The 21,700-nt window shown below is 41.3% G+C and overlaps 1 protein-coding gene across 3 annotated transcripts; it reads left to right on the plus strand.

Moving 5' to 3' along the window:
* Positions 1 to 20,067, plus strand: fam193a (family with sequence similarity 193 member A). 3 transcript variants are annotated; one of them, XM_030741110.1, is made up of 23 exons: positions 1 to 721; positions 3,087 to 3,161; positions 5,262 to 5,504; positions 7,308 to 7,483; positions 7,559 to 7,726; positions 8,150 to 8,396; positions 8,522 to 8,646; positions 8,815 to 8,962; positions 9,067 to 9,141; positions 9,250 to 9,324; positions 9,415 to 9,527; positions 9,757 to 9,999; positions 10,155 to 10,311; positions 10,483 to 10,629; positions 11,450 to 11,728; positions 12,052 to 12,274; positions 12,368 to 12,718; positions 15,110 to 15,392; positions 15,514 to 15,700; positions 17,436 to 17,675; positions 17,832 to 18,720; positions 19,053 to 19,134; positions 19,234 to 20,067. In XM_030741110.1, the coding sequence occupies exons 1-23, from the start codon at positions 500 to 502 to the stop codon at positions 19,325 to 19,327; spliced, it is 4,842 nt and encodes a 1,613-aa protein (XP_030596970.1). In that variant the 5' UTR covers positions 1 to 499; the 3' UTR covers positions 19,328 to 20,067. The 3 variants fall into 3 exon arrangements, with proteins under 3 accessions (XP_030596970.1, XP_030597038.1, XP_030597113.1); XM_030741178.1 differs by having other exon boundaries at positions 12,368 to 12,670; XM_030741253.1 differs by having other exon boundaries at positions 1 to 418.
* Positions 20,068 to 21,700: the final 1,633 nt, after the last annotated feature.

Below are 21,700 nucleotides of genomic sequence, written 5' to 3' on the forward strand. Positions count from 1 at the left end.
ATTATTTGCTGCATGCGCTCTCCCCCTGCTGTTAAAATATGTTGTTTGCAGTTTGTGTCGGATGACCGAAATAGATTTACTATCTATTTTATATCAGAATTGGGATTTGTAATTTAATGTACAAAAAATACGACAAGAAGAAGACTAATAGGCTAGGAAAGCATTCATGATTAATGTTTATGTCGGCTAACGACTACTTTCCTCCTGTAGTCTGCTTGGAAACCGATTTATCATAGCAAACTCAATTTCCCATGAGCGCCTGGGTGGGGACGCACATTTACGTTTCAACGCAAGCTGGAGCCCTGGTGAGGCAGTCCAGGCAGAGGCCATATTGGAATATATGAAGTCGGCTTGCAGTTTGATGGAACTGAGTGTCTGCCGTTTTGGGAGTCTCTACACCACTATTCAGGATTTATACGTGAGTGATTGCACCAGGCATTCCGCTTGAGACTCTGCCAAGTCTGGACGGCAAGTTGTCTTGCTTCTTTTGTTGGGAAAAATGAGTCCAACCGATGCTAAACGGGGGGCTAAACGCAGGAAGAACAAGCGGGGCGGTGGCAGTAGCTGCAGTGCTGTCTGCAACAACAGCGGTGGCAAGGCCGGGGTTGCTTCGGCCCTGGGCTGTGAGGGAACAGCAGCACCTGCATCTGTCGTCAGCTTTTTAACACCTGGCAGTACAGGCAGCGGAAATATCGGATCCATCACGGGCATAAACGACGAGGTAAGAGTGTCACAGCACTGGATGTCAGAGCAGGGGCGAGCAGCTAGCAGCGCTATCAACGACACATCTGATTTGGGCCCGAGACTGATGCGAGGAAGGCAGCTAGCTAACAAACAAGTGCAACGTAGCTGTAATTAACCGGCTTAATCATAGCTAATGGTAGTTGTTATTCTCTGTGGAATAAAGCGCCAGCAGTTAAACAGTCCTCAGTGTAATACACAAACTGCCTCGAACATTAGGCTAACTTACTAAAGTCTTGGCCGAATCCTTGTACTATCATGGTTAGCTTGAGTTAGGAGGTCGTAGGTGTATCGACAATGATTCAAACACCACGAAGCATTAGTTGTGGCTAATATTCTTCATTATGTAGAGCTAACAGAAGTAAAGAGTGCGTTGCTCGAGCCAAGGTTATTCAGGAATAACATTAGGATTAACCTGGGTGGCTCAAAGGCTGCCATTACCTAGGTAAACATTGATGCTAGCTCGTGCTAATAGTTAAGAGCACTAACAATTTCATCACCGTCTGGTCGTGTTTTTAATTGCTGAGCTTCCACCGTTTTTCTGTCTGTAGAGGTTTAAGTTTAACTTGGTCATATTTGCCCGTCATATTTGCCCAGAGATCAGCTAAAATCACTCTACTCTCTCCAGCTGTCCACGTTAGCCCAATGAGCCCGTATACCTCAGTACCACGACAGTGAAACTTACAGTGAAACCTAAAGATGTCTGCAAGCTTATTTACAGGATCAGCTCTAGGATATTGGTTAGCTAATGGGCACGTAAATCATACTTTGGCATTTTTATTCTGCATGGAAGGTAAATATGTCTTATTTGTGTTTCTGTATACATTTATTGTGCTTTTATAGCCATCCAGGAAGCCAAAGTCTCCTCGTATAGAAAGTGTGCGTATTGTATGTTTGGGATTAGTGATATTACAATACCAGATTTTCACTGCAAGTGGATAAAAACATTCATAATGACAATGATCTCGAGGTATCTGCAGAAAATTAGAAGAAAACAATGCTGGTAGTCAAAGTCACACTTATTTTATTTATTTATTTATTATTTATAATAAGGTAAATAGGAAAAATAAATTACTTGCCTAAACGATTATGGGAAAAAAATGTGACTACTCAATGCTAGTGCTATTGTATGTACTCAGTTTGTACACAAAATATAATGAAGCTAAAACACAGCACTCACTCAGTCAGGCCAGTGACAAACAGGAGAAACACCTGTGAGTCATGCTGGAGGAGCTAGTGTTTGCTTGAAAAACTGAGAAAACAACAAAATGGCAATTAAATTAAGAATTAATTCCTCAATGTAACCACAGGCTAACTGTACCTGTGTCAATGACTCAGTCTCGCACTCATATATATATATATATATATATATATATATATATATATATATATATATATATATATATATATATATATATATATATAAATATATAAATAAATAAATAAAAAAATAAAATAAAAATATAAAATGAAGCAGCATTTGCTTAACAAGTGAGCCATGATAAACTGCAAGTTGAGTCTGTAACCCTAGTTGTACAGGCACTGGATCTTTTACGACATGTTTATATGCACATTTTACTGTAGTATTCATTTTTGATTTTTAAATATTAGTTATCATGAATACTTGTGTACCATGACACCCCATAGTAACAATACGTGCACAAACAGCCAGCCCGTTTTACTCACAGTACCAATTACGAACATGGTGGTTTGTCTTAGCCTGTGGTGGTAACAGTTTTAAGTTTACAAAACATAAAACTGCTTGAATGTAATTCTTTGGTCTAAACTGTCGATTATGAATACTATTCAGCCAGCCTGTGCATGGCTAGATAAAGATTATATTTTAGTATAATTTCTGTGAGCTGACTTCTTAAATGTGCACACATAATTTATGGACACTTATTTTTTTATATATTAGTCTTTATGTCCAGCATGTGCAGGTCTGACTCTATTCAACGCTGGACTGATATCGCGTTCATATTCACCTCTTATCGTTTCATCAGTATCAGTGTATATGTTGTCCGTGTGTATATGTTTTTTTTTTTTTTTGTTTTTTTTGGGGGTTTTCTTTTTTTTTTGTTTTTTTTTTTTGCAGAACATAATACAGAAAAAGAAGCTTGGGGTAACTTAGAAATTGTGTCATCACATAGTATGTCAAGCAGAGGGTGGCTTCATGGTCAGTTTCTGTTACACACATAAAGGCAGTCAGCTGATATAAAACCCAAGTGATCAGCAGTTACTTTTATAGATCTTCTTTGTAAAAGTGTTACTGTCTGTAATTAATCGCCTCCATAAATGGACAGCGATCAGTTCATTGTAAACTATGAGTTGTTTGTGTCCATCAGGTCAAAGTGAACAACAGTGTTACACCACAGTTTACGGAAGGACCGGTGAATGCTGACTTCTCTGGAGTCCTTCAGGTAACGTACAATCAGGTGCTTCAGAATCCACTGAATGATACAAAAAGCTTTTTCACTCAGTCATGTCCAAGTTTACCAGTGTAATACACACCTTGATAGCAGAATTGTGGGTACACTAGATGGGAAAACACATTCACGATTTAAACATTCAATGTCTCTGTTAAACCAGTCATTTTAAATATGAAGCTTATTCAAATCTGGTAGGACTTATTCATTCACCTCCAGCTGTGCATCAAGATGCTTCAGTGTTTGTATTTTTTTATTTATTTTTTTTTACAGTAGCATTTTAGTGCTGATAAGTCAGAAATAGTTTCTTGTTACCCTTTTTTTTTTTTTTTGCCTGATTACTAGTGACCAAAATATTGCAAGAAAATGTACCCATTCGCTGTGTCTATATATATATATATATATATATATATATATATATATATATATATATATATATATATATATATATATATATATATATAATATAATATAATATAATATAATATAAACATTTTCAGAAATACGGATACATGAGCCAAGAATGACTTAGACTGTTATAAAGTTCATATAAAATATCACCATGAGCCGCATAAGTGTCCACGTGTTTCCTGCTTACATGAACCATAGTTGGTTGGGTTTGCATGTGTTCTTTCTTTGTATTTATTGTTTGAGACTCAATTAGCACACATGCACTTTCCAGGCTTGTTAATAATATATTGTGTGGTCACTGATTGAATCTACCTTATGTTCTGACATCACACCTTGTTGTTTGTGTAATGTTATAAATGCTTTTTTTGTTATGCTGATGATAAAGTGCTCTGGAGCAGACAAAAAGGCAGTTGGGATAGTTGGACTTAGGGCACAAGGCTTGGTGGTATGAACCAAAAATCATGTGCCAGAATTTTAATTCTGGGTTAAAATATATAAATTATATCTTGGTATTTTGTACAAAGTGGGACATATGTTCAGTTGTAAATAAAAGCCATATGCGAGCTGTCAGAGGTATAATGATCAATACAAAATGTTGAAATGGAAAATGTACTTTGTACCTCCGTATTGCAGAAGAATGGAAAGAAGGTAAAACCTGTGCGCTAATATGCTAATTGGCATATCCATGTTTGATGCTTCTCTTCATGGTCACGTATATTTTAATTCAGTACACCCAAATTCCAATTAAAGCTGTTTTCTCTATTCCCAGTTGTGTGTCTATCCAAGTCCTGCAGTATCCCCTGAATGATTTGAGGGAATATCTTGATTTGGGACTAGAGCCCAACTGATTTATCAGTGGGCCGATATTGTCGGCAGATATTAGCTATTTAAATATAAAAAGGTGAAGGGAGAAATACCCTTCAACCATGGTATGAATGTTGATGTTGCACAAAATTTCATACACTGATTATTTAAATTCCACAAAAATATCTAAAAAGGATTAAAAAAAAAAAAAAAAAAAAGATTTACCACATTTTCTATTCAACAGGTCCAGTCTGACATAATGTCATGCTTGGATACTGATATTCCTTTAAGTGTAAAGCTGCTCAGCTCTAACCCACAGTACTCACTGAGTCACGATCTCCGGGAATACACTTTTAAAATGTAGCTGAAATGGATGGAAATCAACCTCCTTAAAATCCCATAGCCATCCTACCCAGCGATGCATACAGTTAATGTGTATATCATTAATTGAAACCTCTAGTTTCTAATTATGTGTTTGTGTCCCTCTGTGGTTCACTCACTGAAAGGGTTGTTAAGAAAAGGTTTCAGTGTTTTAATGAAGTGCAGTGGGCCTGACAAAGCAGATGCTGTACCTTGAGTAGAGTGGGTCACAAAGGATTAGAGTGCATCTGAGGAACCAGTGTTGGCAAATTTAAGTTTTCCTCTAAAATCTAATCTGTATTATTTATTTATTTACCTATTTTTTAAGAATAGAGGACAAACTAAATAGTTCTTAAAAAAAAAAAAAATTCTGTCTAAATAACAACTGCCTCATTTCTCTGTAGGGAATTTACAAAGATGCCTTTGTGTGTTTTTTAGAAGCATAACCACAGAATGATTTAATGCAAATGCTAATATTTTTCCTCTCTCTTCTTCCTCCTCGTAACATACCTATCACAGACCCCATTCACATTTGGCCTGAACCAGCGGGCGCCGTACACTGCTGGTGATCGCTGCCTCTTGTGCCGATGTGAGCGTAAAGACACTGTCGTGCCTTCAGAGGCAGGCATCTCAGGCCAGAATGGTACGGCGCAGCCTGCCAAGACTCCCAGTGCCCTACAGCTGCCTCTGTGGGTTTGCTCTGACTGCAGGCGCACCGTGGAGAAGGAGGACCGACATACTACTCTAGAGCAGTCGTTGGGGGTAAGTCACATGAGTATGGAGAGAATTAAAGTTGTGAAGATAACCAGGAATTTGTGGCTGGGGAGAGAGAGTGCTGTTGCTCAAGTCTTTGCTTGATTCCACTGTTGAGACAGTATCTGTCTCAACATCGATGCTACATTATCTGCAGTTTAACTTGCACAGCTGCGGGCTTTCAGTGGATGGTGCAGCTCTTGTGTTCACCTGGCACTTCTGGTTCTTTGCCAGAACGGCCAGAACAGTTGCAGCAGCTGTTGCCGTAAGAACATAATGATGAGAGCAGAATAATAAAATTATTCAAGTTTGCATTGATTCTGCCAACTAGCCAGCAGCTTCTAGCAGTTTCAGCTTGAAATGTGCAATTTTTTTGTTATATTGAGCAAGAAATTTGTCAGTAGATGAAATACTTTAAATATATAGTAAATAGTGCATAATAAATACAGTCATGATTATGGTATTAGATGCATCCTTAACACATGGTCACATTTAATACACCTAATGGCTAATCAAGAAAATAACTAGCTGTGAGTTAATTGACTTAATTAGATTCCTTCCTTTTAAATTATTCTGTCTCCTGTGGACACCCAAGTGTGACTGTAAATATTCTGTTGAAAGATGACGTGTGTGTGTGTGTGTGTGTGTGTGTGTGTGTGCGTGCGCGCGCTCTGATTCCTCTTTATATAAAGAGCCTCTTTATGTCCCACTGCCCATGAAATGTGCACAGCTTGTCTGTGCAAGGACAGCACTAATTTAGCTGTGGAAAAGTCTCGTGATATGAAATCAATATTTTTTTCCCCTCTAGAATACAAAGTTGCGTTTTTCTTTTTTCTTTTTTTTTTCTCCTGTGGAATGTGTATATTAGTGTGATTATTAATTGTAATTATTAAAACTCTTTTCTACAGACAAATTTTAAAAAGGCAATGACTCAACTTTGTTTCCGTTCTTGCAGATTGTTTTATGACTAATTTGCTTGAGAAATCTGCCTACAAATAAATTCTGCTATTTGTAGGCAGATGGTGAGACTGCCTACATAAGATACATATTTAAGCAGATTGCAACTGCATTTATAGCTACAATTTGGGCTTCATCCAAAGTCTCAACTTATCTGATTTCTTTTATTTTAATGCAGGTTATTTTATGGTCACTCTTCTATGCTTTTGAAAACTCTTACATCATAAATAAGTGACATTTTATCAGCCCTAAGCATTTTCGTTGTAGAGCTGGTTCTTATTCTTGCTTAGTTATTGTTGTGTTGGCCTTGGATGTTGGTCTTGGGTTTGGCTTCCTCCTAAATGTGTTGTTAAATGCATCCTAACTGCAGGGGCGTACTCTGCTGACTCACAGCATTATGGTCCTGTAGTAAACAGGGCCAAGTGACTGGGGAGCTTTTATTTTGAAGTGGCTGCAGAAAAGAAAATTTGCACATACTTATATTGTATGTCTAGTAGCTTAGATCAGATGGTAGGTGGTGTGAGCCTTAAGTGTCTGAATGTGTGCCCCATGCTGTGCATTTTTTTTCTGATGCATAAATGATAGTGTGCCAATATAAGCCAGTCCTCACAAGGCTTGCTGCTTTGAAATAATATAAAATGAAATAATTTAAAATATTCTTAAATACAGAGAAGCGATCGACATTCAGATTATATATTGGTGTCTTATTTTCGCTTTCTGAACAGTCCTGTTGTTGGCATGCCTGAGGTTAACATGATAAATGTTACCAACATCAGCACAAAAATAAATGTTTGTAGATTGTTCTGTGTCTTATTCTGCTGTTTGTTTGTTTTATTCCCCCCATAATTCCTATAGAATCAGGACTTTCTTTTGCACATGCCTGTGGGTAATGGAAACTTGGGCCAGGAGGCAGCCACAGGGGATAGACTGACCACTGCTGCACCTACTCTACCCATGCTTCCTGCACCGGACCTCACCACACCAATGCCAGCTGATACAGTGTGCAGCTGTGAAGCTTGCAATGAGAGGCGGTCAGTTCTGATTGATTCTTTGATTGTTGCTTTGCGGTTTTTAAGTGATTCTTAATGAATTCGTGGAAATTACAGGGAGATCTCTGCTGAGTCAGAGAGGGAGTCGCAGCAGCTGCAGAACCACTGGTCGGAGCTTCGCTATCTGGTGCGCTGCATCTACCGTCAGACGGGAACGCCACTTGCAGATGACCACGACCAGCCCCTAGAAAGAGACAAGGATGGCATGAAGGAGCTGGTGGACAGGTATGGCCATGACCAGTAATCAAATCTCTTTTTCTCAGTTCTCTTGTTCAGGTTGTGTGTGGCCACTAGATGTCTCTGTTGAGCTGTAAAGCCTCTGATCACAGAGCACTTCTCTAAAAACAGCCAGAGGCGTGGGAGCCTTTGCACTGATGTCAACAAACTGAATCTGCTGCCTTTTTCCAGTGTATTTGAACAGGTCCACAAGCCCATAAAAGGCACAGTTGATTGCGTGTTATGATGTAATTTAATTCATGAGGAAACAATGACTCTCAGAGGGGAGATTTTTTAAACTGTACACACAGTGTTACAAGAGAAAAGAATAGTTTTATTTGCTTGTAACATCACCAGATGGGAACCCCCCCCATCGCTTGTTCCCACATTCTCAGCATTTTAAAGATTAAATGGGGTATTTTTCTCCTGTAGACTCTGTGAGAAGGATCCCTATCAGCTCTACCAACGGTTGGAGCAGCAGGCTCGAGAATACGTCTTGGAAATGAAGGTGCGGCTACTGAAGCACCTTTCTGCAGGCTCCAAGACTATGGGACCATCAGGGACCGTGGCTGCAACCCAAGGTCCTCCTCAAGCCCATCAGTTTATCTCCCTTTTGCTAGAGGAGTACAACGCCCTCTGTCAAGCTGCCCGAACCATCAGCAGCTTCCTGCTCACCCTGGTTAGTTTGTGTTGTTTTTTGGGGTTTTTTGCCCCCCCCCCCCCCCCCCCCCCCTCACATACAATAACATGTTTGACATATTCATCACATTCTTAATTTTTCTTTCTGTTACTTTCCCCCCCCAGGAGAATGAGCACCTCCAGAAATTTCAGGTGACGTGGGAGCTGCACAATAAGCACCTTTTTGAGAATCTGGTTTTCTCTGAACCGATCTTGCACAGCAGCTTACCGGCACTCATTGCACAGCTTAAGTAAGATATCGCTTCTATTTAAAGAAAGACACTATGACTAGACGTTCATCGTGATGATTTATTTACTAATAAAGACACAAATTACACGGTACCTTCTCAGGCACTTTGTTTGAACGAGTGTCCACAGTACTGAGCCGGCAGGCTTATCCCTAATCCTCTTTTTTCCAGACATGGCACAGCTTCCCATGATTCATACAACGAAGATATGTACAGGACGTTGTTAGAGAGCTACCAGCAGCTGCAGCAGGAGATGGCTTCAGTGGCCACTCGGTGGCAGGAGTGTGAGAAGAGGATTGATGATTATGTGGATGAACAGGTATGGATATCTGAGATGAATCAGTAATAACTAAAAGTATGTTTTGTGCAGTGGTGATGTTTAAACGGAATAATAATAAATTGTGTAATGTGTTTCTTTTGTAGATGCTTTTTAAGGTGGAGGGTCAGAATATTACCAACCAAAGAACAGAGCCACACAAGTCTTTAATTAGCAAAAATGTAAGCTAATTTACAGTTCTGTGTGAATGCTGATACTTTTTTTTTTTTTTCTTTCCCGTCTTTGATTTGTGTCTTAAGTTTTTGCTTTTATTATCCGCTCGTTTCCAGACTTTAAAGACTAAGCAGCGAATGCTGAAAGAGGACTGGGAGTTCTTTAAGCAGAGGAGGTTTATAGAAGAGCAGGTACGATACGTGATTGCGACGCTGTCATTTTAGAATTAAATTTTGCAGGCGTGTCCTTCAAAGCGCTGTAATGTTTGCTTCTTTTTCTAGTTACCCAACAGTAAGAAATCCCCCACTGGAGATAACAACTTCACAGACACTATGAGAATGCTCTCATCCCGTCTGAGTATTCCAGACTGTCCAAACTGCAATTACAGAAGAAGGTGAGCTGCCAGGATTCAGTGGGTTGTCTCTGTCTGGCCTGGGATTAGGTTACTTTCAGTCCAGTTTCAAACATAAACATAAAAAGTAAAGAAATAAAGTGTGGTTCGAGAAACTCATTTGACTTCTGCCATCTTCTTAAAATACTTTATGAAAATGGCTGTATTGAGATCGTGCTGTAATCAGTGTCGCAGTATAATTTTTTCCAGTATCAACCACTTCTTTCAACAGGTGCACATGTGATGACTGTAGTCTCTCCCACATCCTAACGTGCGGCATAATGGACTCTCCCATCGCCGAGGACCTCCACATCAAACTACCCTTGCAAGGGGAGCCTCCCCGGGACTTCTTGGCAGAGGTGCACCCTCCTAGCCTCTCCTCTGGCAGTTCAGCATCTGGCTCCAACTCCAGTTCTCCCATCACCATCCAGCAGCATCCAAGACTCATTCTGCCTGAAGGGGACGCCAACACTTTGTAAGTCGGAAAGTCCTCTTAAAACCTGGTATAATCACTAATCTTAGCCTTTACATAAAAATACGTGTTATGGGAATGAATCTTTCTAAAAAAAATTTTTTTTTTTTTTTTCTCGCTGTCTCCTAAGCTGACTTCTCACTTCTCTCTTTTTATAGTATTAGTGATGACGACGAAGTGCCTCCGTTGACCAGTAAATTCGGGGACATCTACCCTATGAGTGGTTATGAGGATGGCAGTGTTGTGACTGCTGCAGTGAACGGTCTCCATAACGATATCAACGGGGAAGGCGAAAACGTGGGGCTGAAGACAGGGGTGAGTTCTTCTCAGCCAAAAAAAAAAAAGCTGTGAATTTCCCTGCCGGGTTTCTGGATGATGAAACTGACACTCATTATGAGTGGGTTGCTGGTAATTTGGGAAATGTTTTGTGCACTGGTCCTCACATATTCTCTGATTCAGTCTTTGTTCTACACGTTTCTGTCTCAGTCTCCTCGAATTACCAGCAGCAGCAGCTCATCAGAGGGTGACGAGGAGGAAGCTAATGGTGAGGGTGGTGGGGAGCCCCCAGGGCAGCAGGAACAGCTTTCTTCAGGAAAGACTAGCAGTCCTCCACCCTCTTACAACCACCAACAGGTATTTATACACACACAGTGAGCTTTCATTGTCTTTCCTTTTAGGAGCTGTATGCATATAAGGAGTTATTGTGTGTTTAGAGATCAAAAATTTTAATGAACAGTACAAGAATTTTCTTAGTTGCTGTGGGTAGCAGGGTTATCGTAGTTTTGTGTTTTACATGAATTTTAGTTGGGTTTTTTTGTTTGTTTGTTTTTTTCAACCCATTATAGTTTACAGTGTGGATTTGCTCATTTCAGTTTCAGGGTCGTTCCAGTACTTTCAGTATTTGAGTTGCTATTCCATTATAATATGAGTGGTATTACTGTACCGAAACACTAGACTCATCATGTGTACATCCCAGAAAGCCCCCTCATACTGGTTGTGTGGATTAAAGAATAAAGGAAAATATATAGCAGATGCCTTCTTCTTTCAGTTTGTTTTGCTAGTACACAATATCAGTTCTTTTTCTAAAGTGTATAACTCAAGCTAATGTTTACTTTAACCGGCTGTAATCCCTGCAAGCAGCTGGCAGAAGTGCTACTGAAGGAAGAAGGTGTTATATTTGCAGGGCCAGACACCCAGACATTGGTACTGATAGGCTGTGAACCACTTTGTATTATCTTTTGTAATGTTGATGTGACACAAATGACACATCTGATGAATTTCTGATTTAACAGCTGAGCTCAAATTTGAGTGTAGTCACACTAATTGAATCAAATGTTAGTGTATTGGGAGGCAAAGTGAACCTCCCCCCTCCCTTGCCACATTCAGATACATGATGTATAGCTATCATTACACTTTAAATAAACTTGTTTCAAACCTATATTACCCCCCTCAGGCAGAGCAGGTCCAGCATGCCTGTGAGTGCCACGTGTGCAACCAGGACCCCAGCTCCTCCACCCTGGGCCCTGCCACTTGTTTGCCCCCTAGTCGGCTCCACGCTGCGCCTTCCCCCGCTGTTGGACACCAATTCTTCACAGACAGCAAGACTCCCCCCGCACACCCCGCCCTCCACTTGTACCCACACATCCACGGCCACCTGCCCTTACACAACTTCCCCCGGCCCTTACTGCACCCCACACTCTACCCACCCAGCCCACCTCTCACACACAACAAGGTGAGGATAATAATCGTTTAGAGGTAGACATAAATTATATTCTTCCAATCACTATGTAGAATTATAGCGATGAGAGTCTCTTTAAGGGAAACTTGATTCATTTCCTTATCACTGGGGATTTTTTTTTAAAGGTTCCAGGAACAATGCTAAGATTAGTTGTACTCTAGTTTCACTTAGTGTCACTGTAGTTCTTTTTTTCTGCCACAAGGGGACAGGCTGAACCCAAGCAAGGAAAAACCTGAGGGCAGCCCAAAACTTTGTGTGCCAGCTCAAACCTGTTCATCTCATTATACCTTACTAATTACATTTTTCCCCCCCTTAAGCCTCTGCCCCCCAACCCTACACCAAACCACTCAGCGGCCAAGCAGCCAGCCTTCAGTGCATCTTTACCAGAGCATGTATACCAGAACTGCTTTGGTGGTGCGGGTGGTGCAGGTGACTGGAATAGCTCTCTGCAGTGCCTCTCACTCAAGTTTGAGAACTTATGGGATGCTGCTGTGATGAAGAGCTGGAATCCATCTGTGCTGTTGCCTGAATCCCTGCCAGGTGAGCCACCCTGGCCCATCACAAATAACCATTGATTTTTGAAATAAAAAATAAATAAGCTGATTTTCCTTACGTTTGGTATTAACCCAACAGGTGATATGCTTGGACCACCCCTAGCTGATGTCCCACTACCTCCATCATCATCTATTGGCCCCCAAGGGGAACATCCCTCACTGCCCACGCCTCTGCCCTCTTCCTCTTCCTTGTCATCGTCTTTATCATCCTCCTCCTCATCGTCATGCTCCTCTTCAGAAGCCAAAGAGCAGAAGAAGACCGGCGCCAAGAAGAAATGTCTCTACAATTTCCAGGATGCCTTCATGGAGACGAATCGAGTGGTGATGGCCACCTCCGCCTCCACATCCTCAGTGTCCTGCACTGCTACCACTGTCCAGTCAAGTAATAACCCACCCATCCACCTAGCATCTAAAAGACCCAACTCTTTAGGTAATATAGGAAGTAGGAGTAGTGGTTAGGTTTGTACTGATGGGGCTTTTTGTTATTAAAATATTGGGCCGCTCAAACAATTTAACACCTACGGTTAAAGGGACTTGTTTTTCTCATTTCCACCTCCATACTTTAATTCTTGTGCTTCGAGCTTTGCATGATTCACAGATCAGAATATTTTTTGGTGTAACCCCTCAATTCATTGTTTGTTTGAAACAAGCCATTTTAGCTTCCTATCTTTAAACCACCAGAGTTTTTGACTTAGGGCTGGGCGATATGGACCAAAAGTAATATCTCAATATTTTTTAGCTGAATGGCGATATACGATCTATCTCTATATTTTTTCTTCCCAAAAGGTATACACAAAAATGCACTTCTGAGTCAAAGCTACATGTCCCAAATATCACACAGGCATTTTTATTAACATTCAGCTGTAGATGTACGTGAGAAATTACTCAAAAATTAACTATTGGCATATTTAAATAACAACGCTCCTCAAATAAATTAATGCTTTTTTCCTCTATAAAAAAAGACTTTCACAGCTGTGCTATTAAAATGTAAACAGAAAAGGTACGGAGCAAAATAGTAAAAGGCTGACTTATTCTTTATAAAGCCAGTCTGCAGTGAAGTAGACTTCACCAAAGTGCTTCCTCCTGTGTGTACTCCTGTACATCTAGTACTCTGTGCAAATAACAAAACATGTAAACAGACTGAATGAATAAAATTCCATCCTTCAGTCAGCAGGATTCTAGCCAGCTCAGTAAATCCATACACATATGCGCTGATGTATCACAGCAACGGGCCACCCGCTCAATGCACGAAAAAGACCCACTTCTGCTATTAAGGCCACGTGACTTACAGAACAAACCAACTTGGCTGGGCCCTCTTGCCTGCAGCCAGGGACTCTTGGGGGTCCGAGCAATGCCAAAGCGTATGAATGGATGCAGTACGAAGGCTGTATGTACACAAAACACGGCGACAGCAGAGGATTTCATGTTTCCAAAAGTCGTCGACGTCACTGGAAAAAGTCGCTAAATTTTTCGCTAGTCGCTTTTTGGAAAAAAATGTCACCAGAGGGGTCTGAAAAGCCGCTAAATCTAGCAACAAAATCGCTTAATTGGCAACACTGCCATGCTGTCACTTCCTGCATGATTTATGGGTGAAGCGCTGAGGGAGAGAGGCGGGGCAGAGACAAATTGGGAGAAGAGAAAGATGAACTGGTGGATCTACATGCATGATTGTAACGTGACATAGACTATATCGATATAAACGATATTGTATCATCTTAAATTGTGTATGAAAATATATCAGTATTTCTTAAAAACTCGATATATCGCCCAGCCCTATTTTGACTTGTGGGGAAACTTTGACACTGTGTATTATGAGTGTCCACCATTGTAAGAGTGAGTGTGGCATCTAGTTTTAACCCCATACTTGAATTCTCACTGTCACTGATGGGACTTAATGTAGTTAGCCATTTAATAATAGCTTCTCCTCAACAGGATAATTATTCAGTTTCTCTATTGTAGTAGTTTTTTGGGGGGGTATTTGTTACCTCCTGGACTTCTCCAAATATGAAAAGCATATGGGAGGCATGCTTGATAATCTATATTTTTCTCAGTGTTAATTCTGTTATTGTGTGTAGGCTTGATTGCACAGTTAAGGACTGACACCTAAATTAGCACAAAACATAGTGAATTTAAATCTTCCTGGTGTCCACACATTGAACAGTTACTCCAAATCCAGCCTTTGAGTCTGACGTCATTTCCGGGTCCAAATGCTCTTAAATAAACAGCAGTGGCAGAACCAGTGACTGTTCACTATTACAGAAGATTGTAACATACCTTATCAGCTGCAGCCATTTCCTCTTCTCTTTGTCATCGATAAAATGACAGCTGAGTGTGTGTTTTTTATTTATTTATTTTTTTAATTGGATCAATTAAAACGAGGGACACAGCATTGCAGCATCTTGATCACATGACAGTTTGGACCCAGAAATGGAATTCTGCGTCATCACTTAACATCCGGATAATCATATGAGTGTTTTTTTTAAATAAGAAAATAATGTATTAGTTTCTTAAATACATGGTCATTGTTTGACGGTGACGTGAACGACAGGGCATAAGCTAGATAAATACAGTAGATATGAGTAAATGTACTGCTTATCAGCAATATAACCAGTATTCAAAAAATACAAAGATAACTGACGTCATCAAGCAGAAACTAAATGCTACGCTGCTTTAGAAGAAGTGATATTGACGTGCGAAGTGTGCGTCAACAACACTTGCACGCACTTGTTTGTTTTGCTCTTTGGAAGCTCTGAACCTTTTTTTTTTTTTATTTTTTTTTTTTTTTAAATATTGTAATTCTGGTCCTTTTTCTTTCTTCTAGATGACGTATTTCATAATCTAGGTAAAGAGGACCACAGGCAACCCACTCCCACCACCCCTAGAAATGGTTCCACAGGACTTGCCTCCCTCCCTCCACTCTCGGGGCCCCCACTGCCCCCAGCACCCACCACACACCTTCCAACAATAGGATCACAACCCTTTCCAAAGATGGCTACTCCAGCCCCAGACTTTGTGGAATCGCACCAGGGTCTTTGCCTCCCACCTGCAGAACCTCCGGCCACCTCAATGGATGGTCCTGTCAGTGCCCCACCCAGTGTCTGCAGGCAAGTTTGATAACTGACTAATATCAAAGGAAAAATAGCTACTTTTTGTGATGCAGAAAAACCAAAGTAATCCAAATTTAAGGTGCTTTAAGGGACTGAAATATTACATAATTTATTTCAGTGATCCTGACTGTGAAGGCCATCGCTGTGAAGGGAATGGGGCATACGAGCATCCACCATATGATGGAGAGGAGAGTCAGGATGAGGATAGCTGCTCTGAGCATAGCTCTTCCACCTCCACTTCCACCAATCAGAAAGAAGGAAAGTACTGTGACTGCTGCTACTGCGAATTCTTTGGACACGGCGGGGTAAGATGCTTACACTTATGTACAGTGGTGTGAAAAAGTGTTTGCCTCCTGCCTCATTTCCTGTTTTTTTGCATGTTTGTCACACTTAAGTGTTTTGGAACATCAAACCAATTTAAACAATAGTCAAGGACAACACAAGTAAACACAAAATGCAAGTTGTAAATGAAGGTGTTTATTAGTAAAGGTGAAAAAAAATCCAAACCATCATGGCCCTGTGTGAAAAAGTGATTGCCCCCTAAACCTAATAACTGGTTGGGCCACCCTTAGCAGCAACAACTGCAACCAAGCGTCTGCGATAACTTGCAATGAGGCTTTTACAGCGTTCTGGAGGAATTTTGGCCCACTCATCTTTGCAGAATTGTCCTAATTCAGTTACATTAGAGGGTTTTCGAGCATGAACGGCCTTTTTAAGGTCATACCACAACATCTCAATAGGATTCAGGTCAGGACTTTGGCTAGGCCACTCCAAAGTCTTCATTTTGTTTTTCTTCAGCCATTCAGTGGTGGACTTGCTGGTGTGTTTAGGATCATTGTCCTGCTGCAGAACCCAAGTACGTTTAAGCTTGATTACACGAACAGATGGTCTGACATTCTCCCTCAGGATAGACAGCAGAATTCATAGTTCCATTTATCACAGCAAGTCTTCCAGGTCGTGACGCAGCAAAACAGCCCCAGACCATCACACTACCACCACCATATTTTACTGTTGGTATAATGTTCTTTTTCTGAAATGCAGTGATCCTTTTACACCAGATGTAATGGGACACACACCTTCCAAAGAGTTCCACTTTTGTCTCATCGGTCCACAGAATGTTGTCCCAAAAGTCTTGGGGATCATCAAGATGCGTTTTGGAAAAATTGAGACGAGCTTTAATGTTCTTTTTGCTCAGCAGTGGTTTTCTTCTTGGAACTCTGCCATGCAGGCCATTTTTGCTCAGTCTTTTTCTGATGGTGGAGGCATGAACGCTGACCTTAACTGAGGCAAGTGAGGCCTGCAGTTCTTTGGACGTTGTTGTGGGGTCTTTTGTGACCTCTTAGATGAGTCGTCGCTGCGCCCTTGGGGTAATTTTGGGCGGCCGGCCACTCCTGGGAAGGTTCACCACTGTTCCATGTCTTCGCCATTTGTGGATAATGGCTCTCACTGTGGTTCGCTGGATTCCCAAAGCTTTGGAAATGGCTTTATGACCCTTTCCAGACTGATAGATCTCAATTACTTTCTTTCTCAATTGCTCCTGAATTTCTTTGGATCTTGGCATGATGTGTAGCTTTCAAGGATCTTCTGGTGGACCGTACTGTGTCAGGCAGTTCCTATTTAAGTGATGTCTTGATTGGAACAGGTGTGGCAATAATCAGGCCTAGGTGTGGCTAGGGAAATTGAACTCAGGTGTGAAAAACCACAGTTATAGTATGTTTTAACAAGGGGGGCAATCACTTTTTCACACAGGGCCATGATGGTTTGGATTTTTTTTCACCTTTACTAATAAACACCTTCATTTACAACTTGCATTTTGTGTTTACTTGTGTTGTCCTTGACTATTGTTTAAATTGGTTTGATGTTCCGAAACACTTAAGTGTGACAAACATGCAAAAAAACAGGAAATGAGGCAGGGGGCAAACACTTTTTCACACCACTGTAAATGTATTGACCTCAGATTAACTTTTTTTTGTTTGTTTGTTTTTTTTTTCTTCTCCCCGGTACCCTCATTGATTGCAACATACTGTGTTTTGTTCACAGCCCCCAGCTGCTCCTACTAGTCGAAACTATGCAGAAATGCGGGAGAAGCTGCGCTTACGTCTGACAAAACGCAAAGAGGAACAGCCGAAGCGCGAGGAGCAGCAGCCAGTGATAGAAAGAGATGGAGGGGTGGAGGACCACAGGCGGGTGGAGGACCTGTTGCAGTTCATCAACAGCGCTGACAGTAAACCTGCTTCCAGTTCTAAGGCAGCAAAACGAGCGAGGCATAAACAAAAGAAGGTAACTGTCCCTGCTGATCAGGCCAGAGGACTTTGTGTTCATCCCTTGAGTAACTCTGTTGTCTTTTTTTCCTTTTTCTTTTTTCTTTTTTTTTTTTCTTCTTGAGTCAACGTTGTCAGTCAGTGCACTAATAGTAAATGTCTCTGTGTGCTTCAGATGGAGGAGAAGGCCCGTCTGGAGGCGGAGGCCCGCGAAAGGGAGGAGCAACAGTTGTTGGAGGAACAGCAACGGCAACAGAGGCAGGAAGAGGAAGAGGCACTTCAAAAAGAACTGCTCCGACTGCAGGAGCTGCAGCAACAACGTGCTGCCAAAAAGAAAAAGAAAGAAAAAGCAAAGGAAAACACCGCTCCCCCTCAGAACAACCCACAACCCCTTAAACAGACGGCTCAGAACGTCTTAGATAATCTTCAGAATGGAAAATCGCAGCTGCTTCAAACTCTCATCCGCCTCCCTGACCAGAAGGAGCCCACGTTTGACTCAGTCCCCCGGCCCCATTTACAGCACAGCCCAAACTGCGCTGCTGAAAAGGGGTTTACCCCTGAGGCCAACATCCCCAATTCTCCACCTAACCTCCACAATTGCACCTCTTCCTCTCAGCTTGAGGTCAGCAGTAAATCCAAGGGTAAGCAGTCTGCTAAGGTGCCCACCTCTGAGGCTGCTGGAAAGAGAGCCCCAGAGTTACCCAAGAGCTCCGATGCACCTGTAAAACTCACTAATGGCACTACCACTACAACAGACACCAAAGCAATGCGAAGTAGGCCTGCTGAAGCCCTAGCTCCTCTCCAACCTAGTGAACCCCAGAGGGAGGAAAGGAATAATAACAGAAGTGCCAGTGGGAAAAGGCAGCAACAGCATCCCCCAACTCAAATAAAGGAAGACAGGATAAGCCCCCCTGTGTCAAACCCCTCTCCGTCTCCCCCTCCAGCCTCCCAGCCCGAGCAGGCCCAGCAGAACGGCAAACCTCCTACCGCAGAGTCCCCACAACCCAAAGGCAAGACCAAGAAGAGCAAGAAGAAGAAGGCAGACAAGATGAACAACTCGATAGGTTGGTTTTAATTCTGAAAAATTTGTCTTCTAGGTGTAAACGTCCTGACTGCTTTGTCCTAAAGCTAAAGTAAGAGATCTTGTTTGGCTGAAATCACATAGTTTTCCTCATTTGTCTCCTGAGTGTTCTGTCACAGCCACAGCGGTTAATCCTGCTCAAATCTCAAACTCCAAGTGCTGTGAAAACTTTAAAACATGCTTGAACTCACGCTGGGAAGTTAATCCGGCCAGATTAGAGCCAGGAAAAGGTGTATGGGACCAATGAGAGATTAATTTAATGATGCATCTATAAATGAAAACAGTTGAAATTAGATGTGTTGTATTTTGTTTTAGATGATGTATTCCTGCCCAAAGACATTGACCTGGACAGCACTGAAATGGATGAAACGGAGAGGGAGGTGGAGTACTTCAAAAGGTGCGTGTGGTAAAATAACTTTGCCAAATACTGGAGATATGTTATAACATCAAAGGGCTAATATCAGCATTTCCCCCCCCCCCCCCCCCCCTTTTCCAGATTTTGTTTAGACTCCGCCCGGCAGACCCGTCAACGGCTATCCATCAACTGGTCAAACTTTAGCTTGAAGAAAGCTACGTTTGCTGCACATTGAGGGTGTTTAGTGACTTGACTGTCAGAACACAATCAGTACCTTAACAGCTATACAAACCCAACCCTCCACCTCCACTATCCCTTTACTTCCACCCAACCGTCGTCCTCCTGGAACTTCTCCCGCTGTGCCCGAATCACACCCACGCTGCCTTGCTTTGTTCTTGTCACTGTGTGGTTCCAACACAGACCCATCTGGACTGAGTCCACCTGCAGAAATAAAAAGTGAAATGAAATTACACAGAATCACAAAATGCTACTCTACACCTGATTAATTTTCCTTGCCTGCTTGTGTGCTTCTAGTCTGAGTTGGGCATTTCTCTTGACTGAAAAGAAAAAAAGAAAAAAAAAAAAAAAAGCCATGGTCTGAAATTATTTTCTTATATTGGCTTACCTGTAGTCAGAAGATGCTTGTCTGGATGGTTTCCTTTCAAAAAAGAAAAAAGAGAGACAATGGAAACTATATAAAAAAAAAAAGCGAGAAATGTAATGAATTAAAAGCTGTATTTGACATATTGTGGCTTACTATCCCATCGTTTCCTGTTCCCAGCACGGCCTTTCATCCACATAATTGACAAGGGAGCTTGGTTAGCTGGTTTCCACTCTCCTGTCCCCCTACCTCTTCCTCCTCCCTCACTACTTCCACCTTATTTCACAGAAAGGAGGAAGGCGTAATACTTGACATTGTTCTTTTTTTGGTTTTTAAGTTCTGTTTAACTGTTGAGTAAACGTGTACCAGTTACAGTTTGTTTTCTTTATTTTTGACCTGTAGCCAGCTTGTACCAGAATACTTTCAGAATGAAATTGAAAAAGAACAATACTCACACTATCAGTCTGTTATAGAGTGTATATTGTATTAACACTAAAGCCAAACTGGCTACTTTTAACATATTGTTAAGTAATATTAAATCTTGTCTTTCTTTTTTGAAAGATGGAATACAGTAGTATGGCAGGATTATGTGTCTTGTGTCACATCTTATTTCCTACATGCAGTTAAAAAAAAAAGTGTCAGAAGATGTGCATACTTAATAACTCACATATATTTGCAGAAATAGTTCATGAAATGTAAAGCTACTGTGAGCAGCCAGTCAGTTTAGTGCAAATAAGTAAAGGAGGAAGCAGCTTTGCCTCGCGCTTTCCAGCGGTGATAAGAATGCTCCTGCCTGGTGAGTACAGTTGGTTGGCACATGCACTCATGGCAAAGAGAAAGTACAAAAGCCCTGTAAATACTATGATTTTACATATCAGAATTTGGTTAAAAATAATGTGTGTAAATGCTCAGATGAACAACAGCAAATGACATAATGTTATTTATTTTTACCAAAACTAAGCCCATAAGCAGAAGTGTGTGAGAAGTAGCTTGCAGAACCACATTTAACAGCAAAGACTTTGAAGTAATCATTTCCTCTATGACTGTCAGCCTCTCACATTCTCATTGTGGAGGAATTTTTTGTCCACTCTGCTGATTCAATTCACTGAGGTTTGAGGTCCCATCACAGCATTTCAATCAGGTTCATGTCTGGACTTTGGGTCATTGCAACAGCTTGATTTATTTTTGTAGTAGTTTGATGTGCTTGGGATAGTCGTCCTGTTTCATGACCCAAAATAAGCCCAAATCATCACCAGTCCACCACCGTGCATGACAGTTGGTATGAGGTGTTGGTGCTGATATGCTGTTTGATTTTCTCCAAATGTGACACAGTGCATTATGGTCAAACAGCCCAACGCTGAGCTCATCTGCCTGAAGGATGTCATTCCAGAAATCTTGTGGTTTGTTCAGATGTAGCTTTGCAAACCTAAGCCGTGCTGCCATGTTGCTTTTAGAGGGAAGATGCTTTCTCTTGGTAACCCTTCCAAAGAAGCCATACTTCCCTTTTATAATTGTGCTGTCGTGAACTTTAACATTTACATGCTAACTGAGGCCTGTAGAGTCTGAGATGTAGCTCTTGGGTTTTTTTTTTGCAGTTCTCTGACCTTTGCACAGTCTGACCTTGGGGTGAATTTGCTGGGACATCCATGCCTGTGAAGACTGGCAACTGTTTTGAGTGTTTCCCACTTGTGAATAATTTTCCTCACTGTAGAGAGATGGACTTATAACCCCAAACTGATGGGCAGCAATTATTACTTATCTAAGATCATTGCTGATGTCTTTCTTCCTTGGCATTGTGTTAACACACACCTGAATGGTCCAGACCATCAAACTGCCTTTTATAGAGGTGCTCACAGTTGATGATGCTATGGAAGCAGTAAGGCTGTACTTAGATTTCTCACAATGCTTCTGCATTTTTGGTTTAGTTTTTGTTAATAGTGGCATGGTGTAATACAGAGTGGAGCCATTCAAGAAATTGCAGTTTTTAACACTTTTTGGAGTGGCTTA

The sequence above is a fragment of the Archocentrus centrarchus genome, chromosome 1, assembly GCF_007364275.1.
Source record: "Archocentrus centrarchus isolate MPI-CPG fArcCen1 chromosome 1, fArcCen1, whole genome shotgun sequence".
Lineage (NCBI taxonomy): Eukaryota > Metazoa > Chordata > Actinopteri > Cichliformes > Cichlidae > Archocentrus > Archocentrus centrarchus.

Excerpts from the sequence above, each read along its gene's own strand:
- fam193a (XM_030741110.1), top strand. The coding sequence starts at position 500 with ATGAGTCCAACCGATGCTAAACGGGGGGCTAAACGCAGGAAGAACAAG. Across the intron at positions 3,162-5,261 it reads ACTTCTCTGGAGTCCTTCAG|ACCCCATTCACATTTGGCCT; the intron begins GTAACGTACAAT and ends TACCTATCACAG. Across the intron at positions 5,505-7,307 it reads CTCTAGAGCAGTCGTTGGGG|AATCAGGACTTTCTTTTGCA; the intron begins GTAAGTCACATG and ends TAATTCCTATAG.